The sequence below is a fragment of the Acanthamoeba castellanii genome (genome assembly GCF_000313135.1).
Source record: "Acanthamoeba castellanii str. Neff unplaced genomic scaffold scf7180000084620, whole genome shotgun sequence".
Taxonomy (NCBI): Eukaryota; Discosea; order Longamoebia; family Acanthamoebidae; genus Acanthamoeba; species Acanthamoeba castellanii.
The window spans coordinates 35,821-57,007 of NW_004457386.1; the positions used below are offsets into that span (position 1 = coordinate 35,821).

The window sequence follows — 21,187 nt, forward strand, 5'->3', positions numbered from 1 at the left end:
GGCGACAAGAGAGAGACCCCAAGGTACAGGCTTGCAGGCTTGCCCCTCATTCGTTCGGGGGGGCGGGGGGTGAATCACGGGCTGATGATAATTGGTCCTGCCAGCTGCACCAGGCGGACGTGGCGCTGGCGGTCCTGCCGACCAAGGAGAGGCAGGTCATTCTGGAGGGCCTTCAACTGACCTCGCTGCCGTGGTCTCTCATTGAATCGCCCTCCAGTGCGACCACTTCGTCGTCTTCGTCGTCGTCACTGCGCTCGCGGTCCCTCTCCTCGCTCCTCTCGTCGCTCGACCCGAGCTCGTCGGCCACCCTGATCACTTCGCCATCGTCGGAATCGCTGTCGGCCCTGCCATCCCCCGCAACGACATCACCATCGTCGTCGTCCGTGTCTTCCACGCCCAGCAACAACCGAAAGGGGAGCGCGGCGCTGCCGGGGTTCGAGGAGGGACCGATCACCCACCTCTCCCTGAGCTTCAACCGGTTGGCCGGCCTCCAGCTGTCAGGCGCGCTCGGCGGGCTCGAGGAGCTGCGCCTCAGCCACAACCGCCTGGCCAAGCTCGCGCGCCTCGAGGGACTCATCGAGCTCCGGCGGCTGCGATGCCTTGACCTCTCCCATAACCTGCTCGCCGACCTGTCGCTTCTGGCCGCGTGCCTCGCCCAGGGCAAGCTTGCCCGGCTGGAGCGCCTCTTCCTGCACAACAACCGCATCGCCTTCCTGCCGCTCCACTTCGTCGCCATGTTCGGCGGCGATGCCAGAGGCAAGGACAAGGCCAGCAGGTATTCGGAGTGCGAGCTCGGGTCGATCTCGCTGGACCACAACCCGCTTCTGCTGCCCACTGCCGACGCCACGGCCACGGAAACTGCACAGGCGACCCTGAACGGCGAGCTGCCCGGCGTTACTACCCCTCCCACGCTGCGAGCCATGTGCTGGCAGCTGGCCGTCCAGCGAGGCACCGCCAGTAGCACCAGCAGGTGGGCCGGCGACGAGCAGCTCATCCGGCAACTACGATCTATACTCGACGAGGGACGCGCAGCGGCGAGGGAGTGCAGCCTGTGCGGGTGCGCCTACATCGGCGCGCCCGTGGCTACGGCTCGTCGCCCGTGGGCGGGCTCGCTGCTGGGCCAGCCCGCGCGCAACTTCACCGTGGGCGGCGATGCCTGCTCCCTCTCCTGCGCGCGGCTTCTGCAGACGCAGCTCGCCAGAGCCGCATCGGCTGCGGTTGGGGCAGGCAACGCTGGCGAGATGTGAGCCATCTCCTTCCCCCCATCCAGCTCCACGCCACCATCACTCACATTCCCAGTCATTCCTCAACATGCTGCCATCACCCTCATCGTCGCGTATTGCGCACATGTTTCGTTACCTCGGGGCAGGCCCGTGGTGATTACAACTCCGCGAAAGTGTTAGGCCACAAGAGCCTTGAGCTTGCGGCCCCTTTTCTTCTCGTTTCGCCTCTCATTCAAATCACGCTTGCCATGGAAGCCACACAGGTACCTTTCGTGCATACCTTCACTTTGCAGATTGAGGGCGTGTTGAGCATGGCATAGTTAATTCATTACTTAATGCGTTTTAATGAGAGGCGACATGAATGCGGATTAATTTGAGTTGATCGAATGCGCACCAGGGACGCGAGGGCTACGTTCACTTGGGCGAACGTGCCGAGGGCAAGGCGGCCTTCGACTTCAAGAAGCTCTACCTGCGAATCAACACCGAGACCGGCTCGCTTGACTTCCTTAAAGCGCCCAAGAACAAGGCACGGCAGCATTCTCACTTCTTCAGATCTTGCAATGCTATCCACACATCTGCCATGCGGTGTACTGCGGTCTTGATGAGGGAGTGATTTTTCCGTGATTCTGGCCATTGGAAGCTTATGTGAGATTTGTTGTACACAGGACGTGGCCAAGCGCATCGAGCTGCCCTCAGTGGAAGAGGTGGCCGCGATGGACCGCGACCCCAAGAAGCTCAAGGCCACCCAGTGGCCCTTCAAGGTCGTCGTTGACAAGAAGCCCCTCATCGTCATGGCCGAGTCCGAGAAGGGTTCGTTAGTGCACTCCGCCACTTCGCCACGTCGCTGGCACCGCAGGCGCACGCGCGCATCAACGGGCGCATGCGTCAGTCGCAGCTGTGTCACTCACAACGGCAGCTTGCTGCTCCTTTCTCAACGTTTGTAGAGCTCAACGAGTGGCTGGAGAGCATCAACGCGAGCAAGAAGCAGGCGACCGAGTTCCTGGACACCATCCTCCCGCGCACCGCCGCCACGCTCAGCAACACACAGAAGGTCCAGCTCGTGAACTTCCGTGAGAAGCTCTTCTCGACCGGTCTCACCGACGAGGAGAAGGAGGTATGACCATCCACCATCTTCGTCGCCTCCAATCGCCATCTCGCCGTTTCCGCTCCCTGTGGCACTGTCGCGTCGTGTCTCCGTGTGTTGTGTGCTAATCGGCGAGCGTGCGTTCAGTGGTGCAATGACGCTTGCCTGGCGCGTTACCTGAGGGCGAGGGTGGACAAGTTCGGATGGAACCTCGAGAAGAGCTTGGCCATGATCCAGGACACCCTGAAGTGGAGAAGGGAGTTCAAGCCCGAGACCATCAAGGAGGAGGTACGGCTCTCAACTGCAGCCCCAACCCAGACCTGTCTTTTCACGAAGTCTTCTTTTATGCGTCGATCACACAGGACGTCAAGGATCTGATCGAAATGGGCATGCTCTACAACAACGGCAAGGACAAGCAGGGCAGACCCATCGTCATGGTCAAGTTCAAGTACGCCGCCTCGCACCTCCCCTTCTCGCCAGGTCGTGAACATGTTGTGTACGCGAGTGCAATGTCGTGACCGGTCTCCACCCTGTGCGCGCAGCCAACCGATGACGGACTTCGTTCTGTACACGCGCTACGTCGTGTTCGTGATGGAGAAGGCCATCGCCTCCATGAACCCTGAAGGTGCGCGACCTCCCCCCCTCCGAGTTTGATCGCTTCGTGTGCGGCCCGACTGACCTCTTTTCTTTCTTTTCTTTTCCTTTTTTGCAGAGACTGAGCAGATGCTGTGGATCCTCGATCTCAAGGGCTCCAACAGGAAGTGCTTCCCTCCTAAGGCAGTGTGCAAGGAGGCCCTCAACATCTTCTACACACATTACCCCGAGAGGTGCCTTGACTCTTCTGCGCTCGTTCTGGTTGTGTTGCACTGGTCCACCACCACCAGGGAACTGACGAGCCTTTTGCTGCGTGTGGGGCCAGGCTGCACAAGCTGTTCATCGTGGATGCCCCCAAGGTGTTCTCCGTGTTCTGGGCCATGCTCGGCGCCTTCCTCGAATCCGACACGAAAGCCAAGATCAACTTCCTCTCCGGTAACGCATGCCCATCTCTCCCCTTTCTCTTTCTCTTCGGAGGTGCTGACAATCGTCGGACCTCTTTTGGTCGATCCGTATGTGGCCACAGGTGCGATTGGCGCTGGCCAGAAGAAGACCGACGCACTTCTGGAGCTCGTCGATGTCAACGTGCTCGAGTCAGACTACGGCGGCAACAACCCCTCCAAGGACAGGGGTGTGATCAAGGTGAGGGTCCCCTCCTTCTCCTCTGTTCCTTCCTCTCCACTTGCCCAACCCTCTCCCCACACTGATGATTTCCAACCCCCCCAAAAAAACCACAACAGGAGGACGAGGAGGAGCCCGAGGAGTCCGAGCTGGAGGCCAAGGAGGAACAGGAGGGCAGCGCTTGAATTCTTTGTGTCTTCTCGTCATCGCCCTTCCTGAATACAAAGCGGTTCACTACTCCTCTCCTCGCTGCTCGCGCAGGTTGATCTCGGCCTCCGCGATGGCGGCCTTGAGGCTGTCCGAGTCAAAGCCCACGACCGTGCCGCAGTCGACGCACACCTTGACCTCCATCCCGTCGGCGAAGGTGAAGCCCGGGAAGTGGGGCATGTAGCAGCCCTGCTCCGCCTCGCCGTTGGGCAGGGTGTAGGAGTTGCCGTCGCACGACCGCGCGCACATAGTCAGCATCTGACGGCCGCCACACTTGGCGCACGGCGGCACGGCCTCGGCCTTCTGTCGCTTGCGCCGGGTGTCGCGCTGCTTGGCCTCCTCGGCCTCGCGCTTCTCCGCGGTCATGGGTCCGCGGCGGCAGGCGTTGCACAGGCCGTCATCGCCTGCCCAGTTGTCGCACTCCTCCTTAGAGCACTTGTTTGCCTTTTCCATGTTTTCGAATCTGGGGGTAAAGTGAGACGGCGGAGGGCCACCTCCGGCTTTTCAAGGCCCACAATCGGCTTGTCGGGGCAAGACGCAAGCACCCGAAGGAGAAAGAAATTTGCCAGGTAACATTTTGCACTTTTCGAAATGTTTTGGAAACGAGCAAGTTGAGTGAAACTATTTGGTTAAAATTCTGGGTTCCGCCCTCATCGCATCATCAATCAGCTCGATTGCATCTTATCTGAAGAACAGCTTTGAGATGAACGCGGAGGAGGCTGCAGCGGCGATTGCGTCCAACACGGAGGGGGTCTACGATGAGGTGGAAATCGAGGACATGGAATTTGATGAGGAGAAGAAGATCTACACTTATCCTTGCCCCTGTGGCGACAAGTTCGTCATCTCCGAGGTACGTCCGGGCCACTCTCCACTCTGCACTGCAACTGATAATTAACGGCAAGCGATTTAGGAGGAGCTGATGAATGGAGAAGAGATTGCGCGATGCCCGAGCTGCTCGCTGTACATCCGAGTAATTTACGAAGTGGAAGAGGAAGAGGAGGAGGACAAGGACTCGAGCCTAGGCTCCGCGACGACCATTGCCGTCAACTAAATCTTCGAGAGATGAGATGGAGAAACACAATTTTTGAAAAGAGGCCGCGTAAACGAAACGCAATCGCAACGCGACAAGCGGCAGTGTACAGCACGCAAGGATGGATGGATGGATCATCACATAAAAATACATTAAATAAGTCCGCTTGCAGTGCGCGCAAGCGACCTCGCCACTGGAGAGCGATCGATCACTCGATCGTGGGCGAGGCCGCGCGAGGGGTGACCGATCGGCGCGCGCGGATGGTGGAGGGCGAGTAGTGCGAGAAGGAGGCCGTCGAGGAGAGCGGCGACGATGACGTCGTAGCGGGCGCCGGGACCGACGACGACGACGAGGCAAGTGAAGAGTAGACCGACGAGACAGGCATCGAGGGCGACGAAGGCGGCGATGGCGCCGCGCCGTGGTGGTGGTGGGCGCCCGCCGCGATGGGCGACGAGCGGGGCGAAGGGGTGAAGGTGGCGACGGCAGGCGTGGAGGGAGAGGGGACGGAGGCGGTCGACGGGTCGGTGGTGAGGAGGTTCTGTACAAAGGTGGCCTCGTAGACGCTGTTGGAGAAGAGGAGGGAGGAGTCGGGGCAGCAGAGGAAGAGCGGGGCGAAGACCATGGCCAGGTTGTCCACGTCCATCTTCGTGACCGCGCTGTACTCGGGCCGGCCCAGGTCGCGCAGGAAGTCGAGCACGTAGACCATCACCCGCTGGTTGAGCATCGGCACCCCCACCAGCGCCTCCCAGCACCGCTCCGGCTGCCTGTACCCGTCCACTTTCACTGTTGCCGTGCCGTGTCGCGGTGAGTTGTGTGCGGTGGCGTGTGTGCGTGCGTGTGTGCGGTGGTGCGTGTGTGAACCTATTTCGATGGCGGAGTAGTAGATGTCGGCGGGGATGAGGGGCTCGGCGAGGTCGCGGATCCAGCGCTTGAGGATGGTGGTCAGGATGTGCACATCGTCCACACCGAGCAGCACGTCGTAGTCGCCCTCGTTGAGCTGCGCCACGAGCTCGATGACGCGGTCGTTGTTGCCGGAGATGCGGAACACGCCCACGGTCTGGTGGCCGCGGTTGTTGATGATGGCGCGCCGCAGCTCGACCAGTATCCGGGGCACCTGCAGCGTGGGGTCGCTCTCCTGCTGGAGGGCCATGACCTCCTCGAGCGTGGACTTGAAGATGCGCCGCCTGAGCTGGTTGTTGGCGCCCTCGTAGGCCTTCTCCTCAGCCTGCGCCATCTTGATGCCGTTGAGAATCGCCATGCCGCTCTTTCGCAGACTGAACGGACGCCGCGGCTCCTTTCGCTTCTCCTTCTTCTTTCCGTCTTTCTCTGTCATGGCCCGCACACGCACACGACACACGACACACGACACACGACACACGACACACGACACACACGGGCGACACGCAATGAGTGTTTATGTCCGAGGAATCGCTCGGACATAAAAAATAAAACGAAGACGGGAGAGTGGGAGCGTAGCGTACCCTTCTTTTTCTTTTCTTTCTTTTCCTTTTTGCTGGCCTTGGAGGAGGGCGAGCCTTCGGGGGGCACGGGCGACGAGGCGTAGTTGACGCTCCGCGTTCGCTTGTCTCGCGAGTCGCCCACCTCGAGCGCGTAGAGCTCGAGCTTGCCCTCGAACTCCTTGTTCTTGGCGAGCGACACGATGACGCCCAGCTGGACCAGCATGGAGCACACCATGACGGCGTCCATCGGCGTCGTCGCCAGCGACTCCTCGAGCAGCCACTCGATCAGCCGCGCGCCGGTGAAGTAGTACTCGTACACCTTCAGGCCCGCACACGCACGCACACTCAAGTTAGCAGCGATCGGAGAAAGCAAAAGCGAAAGCGAAAAAGAATGAAGGTTTGGGGGGATTGGGACGTACCACCCCGCCGACTTTCTTGGCCTTTTGCTTTTCGATGGGCATCTGCGAGACCTTGGGCAGGATCTCGGTGATGGCCATCTTCTTCACGGTCTTGATCGGCGCTGACGCATCGACGAGCAGCACCTTCTTGACGAGGCCCCCCTCTCCCGGCGCTTCGTCATCGCGGTCATCTGGTCGATCAAAGAAAATAAAAATGAAATTAAATAAAAATAAAAATGGGCCACAAAATGGTGGAGCGGAGCGTACGGTGGTCGATGTGTTCGTGGGATCGTGAGCTGATGGTGGGGATGGCCGATCGTCCCGATGTTGACCCTCCGCTCCGTCGCCTCCGATCGAGCATCGCCTTCGTCAACACCGACCTTGTGTGCGTGTGCGTGTGCGGTGATGCGTGTGTCGTGTGTCGTGTGCAACCCCCATTGTCGTCAGTCCCTGCCGTGTGCGTGTTGTGCGTGTTGTGCGTGTGCGGTGGTTTTTTGTAGCGCGGGCGGTACCCATCGCTGGCGCTCATCTGGTCTTCGAGGTCGGACACGCTCTTCTTGAGGAACGCGTTGGAGTGGTTCGATCGGCCGGGCGAGCGCTGGACCTCGGCCAGCTTCCGCCGCATCTCCCCCGAGTCCCGCTTGAACTTGCGCACCACGCCGCCGCCGCCGCCGGCCACCAGCGACGACGAGTCCTCGGCCATCGGATGCGGCGACGAGTGGAGCGGCGACGACGGTGACGAGCGCGGGCTCCCGCCCGGCGACTCGCCCTCGGGCGTCGGCCCCCACGACAGCCGGGCTTGCCTGCCGGGCCTGGGCACCTCCTCGAGGTCGAGCGGATTGAGTAGGTCGTGCCGGGCGGGCGGCGGGGTGGAACTCCCGGCGCCGGCGTCGTCGACGACGAGGGATTCGGCGGAGGAGTTCAGGCTGGCCGACGAGGTTCGGCTGATCGAGGCCGACGACGGGCCGCCGCTGCCGCCGCCGCTGGTGCTGATGTTGGTGGTGTTGACGTTGTTGCCGGCCTTGATGCGGTTGAGAATCTTGAGTCGAGGCCCTCGAGGAATCTCCATTTCTTTGAGCTCGTTCTCGTCCAACAGCATGATGCTCTCCACGTCGAATTCCTGTGTGTGCGCGTGCGTTGTGAAGCCACGAGAACCACAAAAACGACGAAAGCGTTAGTGTGCACAATGCACTCAGAAAAGAACGAAAGCGACCACAGTAAAAAGAACGAAAGCGACAGTGGATGACACCGATGAGAGTGCGGCACATGTACCTCCTTGGCAAAGACGGCCGCGTATTGCGGAAGGCCGATGCTGGCAAAGAACTCCTCCAGTTCTGTTCCAGCTCCGCCGCCTCCGCCTCCTGCTCCCGTTGTTGTTGTCGGGCCTTCTCCCGCGCTCTTCCCACCCGCTGCAGCCTTTTCCGGACCCTCCTTCTGCCCGGCCTGGCATCATGACACATCAGGATGAACAAATCAGCGTTTTGCCACCCCCTCGCTCTCCCCATGGATCGATGGAAATCGATTGAATCGCAAATGCAGATTTACGGGGGGGAGGATACGAGTTGGGCTTGGAGATCGGCTATGAGTTGCTGCTGCTTCTTGATCTCCTGTCGGGCTTCGTCGATGTCGCCGGCCGCGGGCTCGGCCGAACCCGACGAGAGGGAATCGTCGGTGACCGACGACGACGAGGATTGGAGGTCGACATCATCTTCTTCAATTCCATGTCGCTCAAGACCGTCCCTTGAGCTTTGCATTCCGCTGAGAAATGCTACACCAGAACTCTGATGGAGTTGAAGGGGCCGGCCACGCAGAAGGGGCTTCTTCGCGTGCTTCCTCTTTATGTGCCCGAGTATTATAATCTGAAGAACACAACGAAGCACACCCCGGAGAAGTCGAACAAAAGAAGCCCAGTAAAAGCGCGAAATTAATTGATATATAATTCAAACATTTGAATTATGGGGCTCCCACCTCGCTACACGGAAAGATAAAAAGAAATGAAAACATTTTACTCATATATGTATGTATTTATAAAGGTAAAGAGAATAACATATGTTGGACAAGGAAACCTACGATGACGATGAGGAGCGCTCGACGGGGGATGAAGGAGCGCCGGAGGGGATGGGAGAGGAGAGTCGAGCGGGCGCGGCAACGCTGCCACCACCGATGGCGGCTTCGCTGTGATCTGGCGGGAGGATGGCCTTGTGCTTCACGAACGACAGGTAGGCGTTCCAGCCCACACAGACCCCGTTCACCACCAACGACTGACAGTCGGAGAGCCACGACACGCAGACGTGAAAAAGGCGGTGAGCAAAGACCGAGTCTGGGCTAGCGAGCGAGCGAGAGAAAGTAGTAGTAGTAGTGGGGCGGGGCGTACCTGGTAGAGTGGATTCACGAATCGGAAGTTGAGGACCTGGGCAAAGGGCCACACTTGACAATCAACGATGAACGTGGACAGGTAGTCCTGCTTCAGCTTGGATCGGATCTGTTGTTGGCCACCGCGATGATGAGTTTGTGCGCCCTCTCCCTCTCCTTCCTCGAGCGCGTCAAGTCGAGAGAGAAAGGGTTGCGTGCGTACCTGATGGAGCGTATGCCCCTCCATGATGGAGGTCAAGCTGAAGAAGAGCAGCAGGTAGGGCGGTTCGAAAATGAGCTGATCTGCCGCCACCTGTCAACCCGTGTATGGTCAGCGGCCACCGACCAGCGCCCGCGGAGGGAGGAAGAGGGATGGCAAGTGCATAGTATACCTTGGCTGCGATGTACTTCCACACGGAGCGCTGGGCCAGGTGGGCCGTCTTGCGCTCCAGGAACGAATACCACCAGCAGTAGACCGGACCTGATGGCGGCCATGATCGATCACGGTGAACACAGAGCTCTGAGCTGTACCCAAGGTGGCCAAAAGGTCGGGACGCACCGGCAACGCAGAGGCCGTAGGCGGTGATGCGGGCCGTCCGTCGCCAGTCCAGGTCGCTCCACGCCCTCCCGTCGGCCTTTTGCGATATCACATCGCCGGAAAACCACAGCACACCTGCCCTCCACCAAGCACCAGCGGTCAGCACATGTCTGGCAACGAGTGGCCGCGCACAAGGAGAGGAAAGGAGAAAAAAGATAATGGCATGAATTAAATCTAATTTGATTGAATTCTGTTTTTTAAATGTTGGTGATCATGTCAAGTGGCAGCGACAGCTATGAACGTTGGCAAGGACGGTTGCAGAAGAGGGAGGGAAATCGGGGGAGGGGGGAGGAACCTGCAGTGAGTATGTTGGTGCGGTAGGGCCTCTCCGCGGTTGCCCGCGAATAGCTATGCAACACCTTCTGCACCCAACCTGCTGCCGCTGCCATTCAGTGTATTGGAGATGATGCAACAGTGCAAGATGATGAGGTCCCTCTGTGTGTGGCACACCACCGGCCTTGCGCTGTGTAACGAGACACGGACATAGCGAGCATACCTCACATTTTGTTCCTGTGTTTTACGGGAACGGCCACACACCTTCGCTCTTGAGTTCCAGGCCAATCGATTCCTTCCATACGGGCGCGCAATCGATTCTCCTCTCTTGTTGAGGACTGGTGGAGTAAAGAACAAAGAGCACAGGCGTCACGGCATGTGGATAGAGCCAAAAGAAACCTCTGGTTCGCTTTCTTGAATCCATTTTTTTATTTGTGTATTGCAGATATATTACCCCCCCCCCAATGCACTCACGACGGGGGCATTTATATGCCATATTTATTTATATATTAATATATAATGTATGTTAGGAGGGCAGTGGACGGGGTGGGAGGAGGTGAAGCGCAAACGCTACTTCGTGCTGCAGCGGCACTACTCCGCCGACAAACCGATAGAGCGCCTCGTCTTCGGCTTTCGCTCCCTCGTCTCCCGCTCGCTGTACATGTTCCTCTTTCATGCGCACGCACACACCGCACACGCGCGCGTTTAGGCATCGTGTCGTGCACTGCACTTACTTGGTTGTTGGTCATTGACGCCACTGTATCGCGGCGCAACACAGACAACAGCCCTACCGCATCATCGTCAGCGTGCGACCATACTATGCCATCGCGTTGGGCGCCAACCTCAAAGAGGTCCGTGTGCCGTCCGGTCGATCGTGACCTCTTCTTTCTCGAACGATGACCGTCCTGTGTGCGTGGTCAGATTTTGGAGCACTGGAAGTGGGTGAACAAACACCTGGCCAAGACCGGCCGGTTGGACGCGGTTGAAGAGAAGGAGGCCCTCGCCTTCCTCAACTACATCTTCAGCCTCCTCGCCACCGGTACCCCTTTGATCTCACCATTCTTAGCCCACTCTACCAACTGAGTGATGGTGGCGCTCATCGCTCATCGCTCAATCAACCGACAGGCAAGGAGGACAAGGCGAAGCAGCTGCTGCTGCCCGAGCCGCAGCCGATGAAGCTTCCCACGGTGGTGCCCGAGGAGTCCGAACCAGCTTCCACGACCACCATCACCATCACCTCCGACACAACCTTCTCCTCGGAGGACTCGCTCCAGCACTCCACCACTTTTGACTCTTGTTCTTCCTTCACTTCTTCTTCCGCCTCTGAGTCCTCTACTTCCACTGCCACTTCTTCATCATCGTCCTCCCACGTCCTGTCCACCCGCACGCCATCATCGACGATGACGATGACGAGTTCGAGCTCCACCGACAAAGTGGCCCCGGAGACCGGGAACGCCAGCGACAACGACGACGACGACCTGTGCAAGCTGTGCTTCGAGTCCCCCATCGACACCGTCATCCTCGACTGCGGCCACGCCCTGCTCTGCGCCCGGTGTGCGGACGAGCTGCGGATCGACGCCGGCTGCCCCGTGTGCCGAAGTCCCATCCGCTGCGTCCAAAAGATGTACAAATGCTGAAGAAGAAGAACCAAAGCAAGACCTTCTGATGTAAACACACGTCGAGTGAACATTGACGAATCGAGAGTTCTGCAGTGGGTGAAGGGCAACACGCGCAAGGGGAGTATTCACATAAATAACTTACAAAGAAGTTCAGAAGGAAAGAGGCTGTGTGCTGCACGACTACGATCATCGCTGCTCCTATCTCTTTTGCTTTGCTTCGCTTTTAGGCGTAGTACTGCAGACTCTTCTTCTTCTTTGCCTGAACGGCGGCGATGCCCTCCATGAAGTCCTCGTGCCTGAGGTCCTCGGCGTCTCTCCTCAGCGCAAGCATACCCGCCTTATCATCAACACTCGTCAGTCCCAAAACTCATCGTAGCGAAGAGAGAGAGAGAGAGGGGAGGAAAAGGGTTTTGTTGTCGTTACCTCCACGCACACGGCCTTGAGCTGAGCGCCGTTGAAGTCCTCCGTGCTCTGGCCCAGCTCCTCGAAGTTGACATCCTTGCTGACGTTCATCTTACGCGAGTGGATGCGGAGGATGGAGGCGCGAGCCTGCTCGTTGGGCAGAGGGAACTCGATCTTCCTGTCCAGACGTCCCGAACGCAGCAGGGCGGGGTCGAGAATGTCGATTCGGTTGGTGGCGGCGATGACCTTCACGCTGAGGTCGCTGCTGAATCCGTCGAGCTGGTTGAGTAGCTCCAGCATCGTGCGCTGCACCTCTCTGTCACCGGACTTGTCGCTGTCGAAACGCTTGGTGCCGATGGCGTCCAGCTCGTCGATGAAGATGATAGCGGGCGCCTTCTCCTTGGCCAGCGCAAAGGCGTCGCGCACCAGCTTGGCACCGTCACCGATGAACATCTGCACCAGCTGGGGGCCGGCCAGCTTGAGGAAGGTAGACTTGGTCTGCGCCGCGCAAGCACGGGCCATCAGCGTCTTACCCGTGCCGGGCGGGCCGTACAACAGCACGCCTGCACCCAACACCTCGCGTCAGCTTCCATCACCAACTTGATCTCTCAAAGAGAAAGGCCAGAGAGCGAGAAAGGAGAGACGCACCTTTGGGCGGCTGGATGCCGATAGAAAGGAAACGATCCTTGTGAGTGATGGGAAGCACGACGGCTTCGATGAGCTCCTCGATCTGCTTGTGGAGACCACCGACGTCTGAGTAGTCCTCGGTGGGCCGCTCGTCGACTTCCATGGCCTTCACACGGGCATCGTACTCGGGCGGAAGAGTGTCGAGGATGAGGTAGCTGTCCTTGTTTACGCCGATGAGGTCGGCGGGCCTCAGCTCGGCAGGGTCCACCAGACCCACCACGGGGAGGAAGATGGTCTGCACAGCGAACGTAACAAGATGAGACAAAGCCAGATTCAGTGGCAAGCGCGCAAAACAAGCTCGCAGCGAGATCATACCTTTCGGTCGGACGTCTTGATCACTGCGCATTTGCCAGTGGCGGGATGAGCGTCCAGTTCCATGGTGCTGCCCTCCTCCTCTTCCTCGGGCTCGGCATCAATCAGCTGCAGATGTGGGACGTGGGGACACCGATTGAGTGAAACGAAATGCTAAACACAAATGCGCACCAACACCCCCAAAACACTGGATCTGATCACATGCACCCAGCGCATACCTCGACGACATTGGCGACGAGATAGGGGAGCTGCTTGTTGAGCTTAATCTTCTCGTTGTTCTCCTTGATCTTCTCCTTGAGGCCGGCCTGCTCGTGGTGAAGCCGGTTTTGTTCGTGCCTCAAGATCTGGATTTCTCGATCGAGTGCCCTCGTGCGCGCAGTGATGTCATCGACCGAGCTATTGAGGATCTCAGGGTCAATTTCCTCTTCCTGCAGCGCCTCCTCCAGGGTCTTGGGCTTGTCGCCTCCCTTCTCAACTTCCATCGTGTCCGCCATTCTTCTTTATCTCAATCGCTGTGTTCGTTCTGTCTGCCCAGACTCTGATCAAAGTCTTTCGCGTCTTCCCTGCGGCCAGCTTCGCTTTGCCAGCACACCGAGCGCTGGGCATGATTTCTGCGGACATTTCATCCTGCACAAAAATTGCAGCCTCCAAAACTTGTTTTTTATCATTTTTAAAAATGCAAAAAATTGTTTGTACACAGCCAAAGGCGAAGGGCAACGTGATCGTGCTGATGGTGGTGGTGGCTGAGCCACTCAAGCTTCGTCCACCACAACCACGCGTCATGCGCGCGCGACGGGGACGTGGGGTCATCGCAGCTTGGCAGAGTCCATGGTGAGGCCCAGTCGAGTGAGAGGAGCTGAGTCGAGATCCGCCGCGTCGGGGTTGCCCCGGCTGAAGACGAGCTTGAGGCGTCGCTCCTCCCGGCGAAGGCGGTCGGCCAGCTCGGGGTCGGGGAAGAGGAGGGTGAGCTCGTCGTCCTCCTCAGACAGCTCCTCGAGGGTCTTGCCCACCGTCTCGTCGACGAAGAGCACCGTCATGAGGTAGCCGGCCGCGCACACGCCGCCGCACACCATGAGCGTCACTCCCACGCCCCACTGCTCGAGCATCGGACCCATGACGATGGTGCCGATGGCCGCCCCGGCCTTCCCGCACGCCGCCGAGAGGCCGTGGCATGTGGAGCGGATCTTGGTGGGGAACACCTCGGCGGGCAGGACGTAGGTGGTGGTGTTGGGGCCGGCGTTGGCGATGAAGTAGGTGAGCCCGTAGAGGAAGATGAAGGCCGGCGAGAACATCGTCACCCAATCGAAGAAGCCGCCCAGCACCATGTAGAGCACCGTCATGAGCGCGAAGCCCCACATCTGGAGCGTGCGGCGGCCCCAGCGGTCGATGAGATAGATGCTCAGCCAGTGGCCCGGCAGCCCGATGAACGCCACGATCATCGTGATCTTGGCATCGTTCATCAGCTGCGACATCTCGCCGTCGTTGCCGCTGAGACCCGCCGTTTCCAGAAGCGTGCCCGTGAAGAGGCTGGGGGAACACGCACAGGCGAGGCACAGTGAGCAGTTGGCCTGTGGGGGCAACGGCGTCGTGGTATATAGAGGCATGGTAACGTACCCATTGGCATAAAGAACCGAGTCGAGGAGGAACCACGTGCTACATGTTCCCAGGAGCTTGCGCCAGTAGACCTGGAAGATGCTCCGCCAGTTGATTGGCTCATTTTTCCTTTGCTCCTGCGGCACGCCAAGAATCGAATGTGAGACAGGCACCCATTCCTTTCCCCACACAGAGCACCGTGTATTACCTCCATGAAGGCTTTCGTTTCGTGCATTCCCAGGCGCGGCCAGAACGTGATGAACGCAGGTATGGCGCCGAGCCCCAACGCTAACCTGTGGGTTCATCAAATCATCGGATGAGTCCCACGTGCGCTGATGTAGTGGGCACATGAGAGGAATATGCGAGTGCACACACGGCCAGGAGTCGCGCACCGCCACACCAAGTCTAGATTGTTGCCGGCGACGATCAGCAACAAGTAGAGGATCATCGGTGCCACCAGCTTGCCCCATCCCTAGTCGCAAAAGAAGCCCGTGATAAGTGGATGCTGAAGGATCCTGTGGCCAAGGCGCCGCGTACCTGAAGTGAGAACACGCCGGCTATCCGCGCGCCTCGGTTGGCGTCGTTCTCGAAGAACTCGCTCGTGATGATGGCGGTGAGAGGATACTCTCCGCCGAGCCCAACGCCCAGAATCAATCGCCACACCCCTGCGCGACCGACAACGTTGCGACGACGTGGTAAGTAGAGATGAACGTGACGTGCCCTCACTCAGAGGAGCTCTGTACCGAGGCAAAAGAACACAGAGATGATCCACACATTCCAGGAGAGGAGTGAACTGCCCAAGGTGCCCACGATGACCAGCGCCATGGTGGTCACGAACATGAGCTTCCTGCCGAGCTGGTCCGCGACCATTCCGAACAGCAGCTGTCCGATGAGCGTGCCCTGCAGGTGGTGCAATCGTCGGTAAATTCACCCATGACGCAAGCAGCTTGCAAGCTGGATACGTACAACGACGACGCTGCTCGTGATGGCCGATATGGTGAACTCATCCGCTTGGTCGGGGTACACCTTCTCCAGCACGTTGTTTACGAGGTTGATACTGAACAACACTGTTGCGTGCACGCATCAAGTCCTGCAGGGGTGTGTTGTTTTTTCTGGCTTTCTGGCACATACCATAAGCATCAACAAGGAAGCCAATTCCTGTGATGGTCGTGGTCGAAGGCTCGAATCGGCGTAGAATCGCTTCCACAATCCATTCAAGCTGGCTCATGCCGCTCGTTGGCAGTTAAATGAATAAATATCAGAAAAGATGTAGGTGGATGTGGATAGCCGCAATATTGTAATCAGAATCGTAGTAGCGGGATGCTGCAGAGGCTCATTGTGGCCACCCTCAACACTTGCGGGCGGAAGCGAACTGCCTGCCCACCTAGAAATGAATCGAAGCAATTCTATTTTCTTTTTTCTTCTTTTTCTCACTTGTGCAGGATTTGTACAAAGGGAAGGACTCGCGAGACGTCGCCACAGGCAACACTCAGTCCTTGAGCTGGACCACGATGACGCTGATGTTGTCGTAGCTGCCACTGGTGTATGAATAGTCCACCAGCATTCGCGCCAGCTGATAGGCCTCCATGGCGCCGCCATCGCCGTTGGTGGTCGAGATACCCGAGGCCGACGAGGTCAGGCTGCCATTCCGATTCCGGCCGTTCGATGAGCTCGACGTCATACGCCGCAGCCTGGCCTGGTCTTCCTCCCTCTGCTGCGCCTGCTCCTTGATCTGCTTGCGCCACTTGGTGAGCAGCTCGCCCACCTTCTCCTCCTCGACTTCGTCCCACAGGCCATCACAGCCGAGAATAAGGTATCTGAGTGGGATAGTCGACACATAAGTGCATCGTTAGCGCACGCGCAAGCGATTCACTTGTTCGGGAAAGAAGACGAGGCACGAAGAACGTACCTGTCGTCGGGGCTAATAGGTACAATGTTGATGAAGGGGTCGGGGCTGAGGCACGGCTGTAAATCAAAGTCACCAAATCCGCGACTCACACTGAGCGTGCCATTCAAACGCGGTGCATCCTGCGCACGAGACGGGAAGGTTAGTCACCTATCACACCTGCACATTAGAATCGCAGGAGGGGAAAGGAGAGACGACACACCTGGGGGAGAGTAACCACGCGACCGCCCAGCGCTTCTATCCGCTCCTTTTCCTCCGGATCCTCGGGGCGGTGGTCCTTGCTAAGGCGCACAACTTTGCCTACGGAGTGGAAGTGCAGATAAGTAAGCAGGAGACCACAGCTTCACATGTACGGGTGTCGCCTACCTGAGTCTTTGTATAGCACAGCTCGCGAGTCTCCCGCGTTGGCGATGACAAGCTTCTGGCCGACTATCCACGACATGAGAACGGTGGTGCCGGAGAAGTCTCCAATCAAGTTCAACGTCTGGCAGATCTTGCTATTGGTCGAGTGAAAGCTTTCCCTAGGGGTGGAACAGGAGGTGAGTACAGCGCGCAGGGGAAGGGAGTAGGGAGGTGATGAGCTCTACCTGACTACTTTTGTAATGAGGGCATCTTCGTCCTCTATCTTCTGACCCCGTTCCTTCTGTAGCGTGATGTACTTCCAGAGCTCCAAATACAGCGTGGCGGCCGCCAAGTCAGCCGCTCCCTTGCCCCCGTGTCCGTCGAACATCCCCACAAAATCCTCGTCCGGGTACCCACGATACATTCCCCTGCGCGTGGGCTTGGTCAGCAACAAAGCAACAAAAAGGTAGATGGTTATTGCCCTCTGCCGGGTTTGAACCAGCGACCTCACGATCTTCAGTCGTGCGCTCTACCAGCTGAGCTAAGAGGGCTTACTTATTTAGGAAAGTAATGCATGAAATTTGGCGCCTACACAAGGGAATCGAGCAGGGGTGCGCCTGGGGGTGGGAGGGGTACCTGATGACAATTTGGTCCTCCATGGTGGGCCTGCGGCCGGTCATATCGGCGTAGCCGATGGGATATCGGAGACTGGGGCTGAGCTCCACCGGGCGGTCGCGCAGAGGCGAGCCCTGTAGTCCCTTCCTGCGCAAGAAGCCTGTGGGACCGCACGACGAGGAGACTTGAGTCGGCCGTGAGAGAAGAGGAGAAGGAAAGAATGGGCGTGACGCACGTACGTGTGTGCTGGAAGTGGAGGGTGAGCTCCCTCTGTAGCCGATCGATCAGTAGGTCAAGCATGCGCTTGTCCAAGTGCGAATCGAGCAGCTCCAAGCAGTCGCCCTCGCTGTTCAACCGAAAGCCGACCGCCAGCAGCATCTCAACCGCCCCGCTCACGCTAGTGGTACGCACACGAATAGCGAACTCATGAGTCACATGTCGCAGAGATGCCGATGGAGAGTCGGGAGGGTGGATGGCTATTTCTACCTTTGCACCTTCCACTTGAAGTTCGGGTTGTGAACGCCGATGCGCTTGTAGTGGTTGCTCTCGGGGTGATGCTTGATGTTGAGGAGGTAGGTGAGGAGCGTCTGCAGGGCCTGCTGGAACTCTTCCGCAGTGTGGCCGCTGTTCGGCTCCTTCATGTCCTTGAGCGCCGACTCCACCAGCGTGTTGGCCGCCTGGGCCGCCTTCAGCTGGTCCGCCACCTTCCTCTCTAGCGACTGCAGATCCTGCCGCGGCCACGACTGGGCGAAGATGGCCTTCTTCCCTGCCGCTACTCGTTTGGGGGTGGCCTGTTTACTGCTCACCTCGTCCATGCCGGTGCTGGCCGATGCCTGTGTTGTCGTTGCCATGCTGGTGCTCTTGGGCGCAGTCGAAGTTGATTGGGAGCTGGCAAAGTAGGTGACGTTGCCGGTGATGTTCGTGCTTCGATCTGCAGATGAAGTGGTATGATTGAATTCGCTCGTTTGAATTTGAAAATAGCTATGAGCTAGTGGCGAGGAAAAGCTCTCTTGTTTGGAGTTTGGTAGGGGGGTGGGTGTGTGGGCTTCGACGAACGGAGTGAGGACAGGGCGGTTCTGCTCACCTTGACCTCATGGTCGCCATTCGATAGCCTGCCGACCCGTACGATGAAGGTGGATGACACTCGTGATGAGGCGGGCGCAGGGCGAAGAACCGGCCGCTTCTGCGGGTCCTCCCGCCAGGCGCTGCGTCGCTTCCACACGGAAATGCGTCAGTCACCCGTCCCTCGCTCGCGGAGTTACGCATTCAACTCCGAAAAGAGCGGGAAATCACTTTCTCTTTTCTCGGTCCTCGTTCGGGAACGTGCACCGACCACACTTACAGCAATGTTGTGATGTTCGTTCACCTTCCATAACTGTGCCACACGTGTGCCTGTACGCACAGAATTGGTTGAAAAAACGCGCTAGAGGCGGGCCAGGGTGGGACCGGCGTGCGGCCAGTGATCGTCGCCGTGGAGCCGATAGGTGGTGGGGAGGAGGGGACCGTCGTCCAGTATTTGCTTCACCTGTAGCGATTGAAGAACGTGAGGGCCAATTTAAAATCAAATCAGGGGTTCAACTGTGCGGGAAGCCGGATGTCGTACTCGGCCCTGGTGGAGATGCTTGTGGGGCGTCGGGAGGCATCCGATTCGTTGGGCCAGCTCGTCCATGTAGTTGGGGTAGCTTACGAACATCGGGTACTTGGGCTTCACCACGGCCAGCCTTTGCTTGTGCTTCTCGATATCCGCCAGCATGGTGGTCTGCGAGGCAGCGCTATCTTGTTCGCGAGGACCTGCAGTCACCACCATAACGAACATGTTGAGGTCACGAGCAGAGTGGTGGTACGAGACGGGCCACACCTACCTTGGCCACCCACCGGCTCTGCATTTCGGAGATGGCGAAGATGCTGCCGATCGCGTCGACGTGGGCGATGAACGCGAGGGTGGGGTGGAAAGGGTGGAAGACCTTCTTGTAGAGATCCAGCCTGCCCGCTTCCATTCCTGGCAACAGCGAGACATCGTCGATGAACGGGAAGGTCAGGTTGTAGCCCGTGCAGAAGATGATGGCGCCGCAATTCTCCATCACCGTCTGGTCAACGAACGTGATCTTGTCGCCGTCGATTCGTTGAATGTTGGGTTTGATCTTGATCTTCCCCTCCTCGAGCCGCGCAATGTATTCGTCCTTCTTCTTGACGAGGCTGTGGTGTGCGTGTTCAGGCCGTCGCGGCGGTGGTGGCATGCCTACCCGACACACAATGAACAAACGTACGCGCACACACGAGCTGAGTGCGGCGCATATCAAAGGGCGCTGGTCGAGGGCGCACGTACCATGCTGCATGAAGGCGGTTGTGAGCTGGAATGAGAGGAAGAGTTGCATACGCTCCTCGGGCGCCATCCGCTGTGCCGCACGCGAGAGAAGCTTCTGGTCCGTGGCCTGCCCAGCCTCCTCAACCGACAGAATCAGGGAACCTCTGCACAGCGTACAAGCGGTTTAAACTTCCCTTTCGTGTGAGTGCGGCACTAACAGGTGATCTGGGGGATGGTACGAGCGCGCAGATATGGTGACCGAGCGCGCCACTTGAGCGAGGTCAAGGGATATGTCCAAGGCGCTGTTGCCTGCCGGTCAGCCGTGTATCCACGCTCGTCAGTGGCGTGATTCTCATTGTTTCGTTCACAAGGGATTCCGAAGTACCTATGCCCACCAGCAACACGTCCTTGTCTGCATAAGGCTCTGGTACTCGGTAAATGTGCGAGTGAATGGCTTCGCCTTTGAACGACTCCTGGCCTGGTGCGTTGACCGTCAGCAGGCCTCTCGATTCGTGCCGCTACAAAGCTAACCTAAAGGTTATGGCAAGAGAGAGAGAGAGAGCAAACCTGGAAAACGAGGCAGGTTGGGGTTCCAGAAAACGCCACAGCACAGCAGGACAGCGTCGAACTCCAGAGTCTCTGTCCGCCCAGTCCGGCCTGAGAGCTCCAGCGCGCATAGCTGGACAATCAGAAGTGGAAGCGGCGGAGGTAGGCCAGGGTACGGTACCGCTCTTGCACGTGACCAGCCAGCGATCGGTGCCAGGGGAGCTCCAGTCGATCCGTTTCAAGTGGACCACCTCTGTGCGCAGGCGTATGAACCGGCCCAGGTCGAAGTGTGCCACATAGTCGGCCAGGTAGGCCTCCATCTCCCCGCACGTCGGAAACAGTGACGCGGTGGGCTTGAGCGGGAAGTCCGAGAACGACGTCATCTCTCTGCAGCCACGCCAGTCCACATGCGCACCACCCAGATAATGAGTGAGAATGCAAAGGATACCTACCAAGGGCAAGGGCAGAGGCACACCGCGAAGAGTTGGTGGTGAGGCACTTGTAAGCAGGTGATGCGGGAGCACAGCCGCCACCTGCGGTCGCCGACCGAGCACCGGGGTCAGCGGGGGGCGTGTACCGCCACACCCCGCCAATGCCGTCGGCCCGCTCGAACACCGTAGGGTGGAGACCCGCAGCCGCCAGCTGCTTTGCGGACGTAAGCCTTTGCCCCCCCCCCGGTTAGGCTGATCGCACCGCCCGGGGCTGCAGCTTAAAACAGCACCGGGGGGGGGGCAGATACCCAGCAGGACCAGCCCCGATTACTGCCACCTTCACCACGCGTGTCGGCTGTGCTCCTTCCATAGTGCACAGGCTACACTACAGGTACGCCGTGAAAATGACGATATCCACCCCTTTGCTCAAGAAAACCTTTCTTTTCTTCCTTTCTGTTGTGCAAGTTCTTATGCCTGTGCAGGGGTTGTGGGTTATGCGGTGTGTACACGTTTCTATGTATATATATCTACAAGAGGGGTCTTCCACCTCCCTCACCAAGCCGGAGGACCAGTGCTGGAAGATACGCAG

General features: G+C 58.6%; 11 protein-coding genes across 11 annotated transcripts in view; 4 read left to right on the forward strand and 7 right to left on the reverse strand.

Annotated features, from left to right (window-relative positions):
• Positions 1-1,247, forward strand: part of ACA1_340920 (leucine rich repeat-containing protein) — a gene marked incomplete at both ends in the record, with an annotated part of 9,316 nt that extends 8,069 nt beyond the window's left edge. The window contains one exon of the mRNA XM_004337437.1: positions 38-1,247. Within this exon, the coding sequence (XP_004337485.1) occupies positions 38-1,247 (1,210 nt within the window). The remainder of the gene's footprint in view (positions 1-37) is intronic.
• Positions 1,248-1,605: 358 nt separating this feature from the next.
• ACA1_341030 (CRAL/TRIO domain containing protein) lies at positions 1,606-3,707 on the forward strand (the record flags this gene model as incomplete). The annotated part of the gene is made up of 10 exons (XM_004337438.1): positions 1,606-1,749; positions 1,889-2,033; positions 2,168-2,337; positions 2,455-2,595; positions 2,670-2,755; positions 2,850-2,932; positions 3,020-3,134; positions 3,227-3,336; positions 3,428-3,543; positions 3,642-3,707. Coding segments are annotated over 10 exons (1,176 nt in total), but the record flags the coding sequence as incomplete, so codon positions are not given.
• Positions 3,708-3,756: 49 nt separating this feature from the next.
• Positions 3,757-4,182, reverse strand: ACA1_341040 (uncharacterized protein; the record flags this gene model as incomplete). The annotated part of the gene is made up of 1 exon (XM_004337439.1): positions 3,757-4,182. The coding sequence occupies one exon, from the start codon at positions 4,180-4,182 to the stop codon at positions 3,757-3,759; it is 426 nt and encodes a 141-aa protein (XP_004337487.1).
• A 250-nt stretch (positions 4,183-4,432) lies between these two features.
• ACA1_341050 (CSL zinc finger domain containing protein) lies at positions 4,433-4,780 on the forward strand (the record flags this gene model as incomplete). Its single annotated transcript, XM_004337440.1, has 2 exons — positions 4,433-4,579; positions 4,640-4,780. The coding sequence occupies 2 exons, from the start codon at positions 4,433-4,435 to the stop codon at positions 4,778-4,780; spliced, it is 288 nt and encodes a 95-aa protein (XP_004337488.1).
• Positions 4,781-4,967: 187 nt separating this feature from the next.
• Positions 4,968-8,371, reverse strand: ACA1_341060 (RhoGAP domain containing protein; the record flags this gene model as incomplete). Its single annotated transcript, XM_004337441.1, has 8 exons — positions 4,968-5,542; positions 5,621-6,085; positions 6,241-6,538; positions 6,639-6,808; positions 6,885-6,997; positions 7,130-7,737; positions 7,890-8,060; positions 8,177-8,371. The coding sequence occupies 8 exons, from the start codon at positions 8,369-8,371 to the stop codon at positions 4,968-4,970; spliced, it is 2,595 nt and encodes an 864-aa protein (XP_004337489.1).
• Positions 8,372-8,683: 312 nt separating this feature from the next.
• Positions 8,684-10,177, reverse strand: ACA1_341070 (peroxisomal membrane 22 kDa family protein; the record flags this gene model as incomplete). Its single annotated transcript, XM_004337442.1, has 7 exons — positions 8,684-8,878; positions 8,992-9,099; positions 9,193-9,282; positions 9,362-9,450; positions 9,529-9,642; positions 9,863-9,940; positions 10,105-10,177. Coding segments are annotated over 7 exons (747 nt in total), but the record flags the coding sequence as incomplete, so codon positions are not given.
• Positions 10,178-10,216: 39 nt separating this feature from the next.
• Positions 10,217-11,477, forward strand: ACA1_341080 (uncharacterized protein; the record flags this gene model as incomplete). Its single annotated transcript, XM_004337443.1, has 5 exons — positions 10,217-10,244; positions 10,371-10,503; positions 10,619-10,691; positions 10,762-10,879; positions 10,966-11,477. 5 exons carry the CDS (start codon positions 10,217-10,219, stop codon positions 11,475-11,477), a joined length of 864 nt encoding a protein of 287 aa, XP_004337491.1.
• Positions 11,478-11,682: 205 nt separating this feature from the next.
• ACA1_341090 (26S protease regulatory subunit 6a, putative) lies at positions 11,683-13,354 on the reverse strand (the record flags this gene model as incomplete). The annotated part of the gene is made up of 5 exons (XM_004337444.1): positions 11,683-11,796; positions 11,883-12,424; positions 12,510-12,783; positions 12,864-12,968; positions 13,079-13,354. 5 exons carry the CDS (start codon positions 13,352-13,354, stop codon positions 11,683-11,685), a joined length of 1,311 nt encoding a protein of 436 aa, XP_004337492.1.
• A 312-nt stretch (positions 13,355-13,666) lies between these two features.
• On the reverse strand, positions 13,667-15,681 carry ACA1_341100 (transporter, major facilitator superfamily superfamily protein; the record flags this gene model as incomplete). The annotated part of the gene is made up of 8 exons (XM_004337445.1): positions 13,667-14,387; positions 14,475-14,590; positions 14,662-14,746; positions 14,846-14,925; positions 14,991-15,118; positions 15,248-15,353; positions 15,420-15,520; positions 15,585-15,681. 8 exons carry the CDS (start codon positions 15,679-15,681, stop codon positions 13,667-13,669), a joined length of 1,434 nt encoding a protein of 477 aa, XP_004337493.1.
• A 261-nt stretch (positions 15,682-15,942) lies between these two features.
• Positions 15,943-18,131, reverse strand: ACA1_341110 (protein phosphatase 2C domain containing protein; the record flags this gene model as incomplete). Its single annotated transcript, XM_004337446.1, has 8 exons — positions 15,943-16,270; positions 16,363-16,481; positions 16,562-16,659; positions 16,726-16,880; positions 16,947-17,129; positions 17,338-17,476; positions 17,556-17,713; positions 17,803-18,131. 8 exons carry the CDS (start codon positions 18,129-18,131, stop codon positions 15,943-15,945), a joined length of 1,509 nt encoding a protein of 502 aa, XP_004337494.1.
• Positions 18,132-18,739: 608 nt separating this feature from the next.
• On the reverse strand, positions 18,740-20,968 carry ACA1_341120 (Flavin-binding monooxygenase subfamily protein; the record flags this gene model as incomplete). The annotated part of the gene is made up of 10 exons (XM_004337447.1): positions 18,740-18,841; positions 18,920-19,107; positions 19,175-19,555; positions 19,643-19,785; positions 19,861-19,930; positions 20,007-20,099; positions 20,189-20,300; positions 20,344-20,554; positions 20,745-20,828; positions 20,907-20,968. The coding sequence occupies 10 exons, from the start codon at positions 20,966-20,968 to the stop codon at positions 18,740-18,742; spliced, it is 1,446 nt and encodes a 481-aa protein (XP_004337495.1).
• Positions 20,969-21,187: the final 219 nt, after the last annotated feature.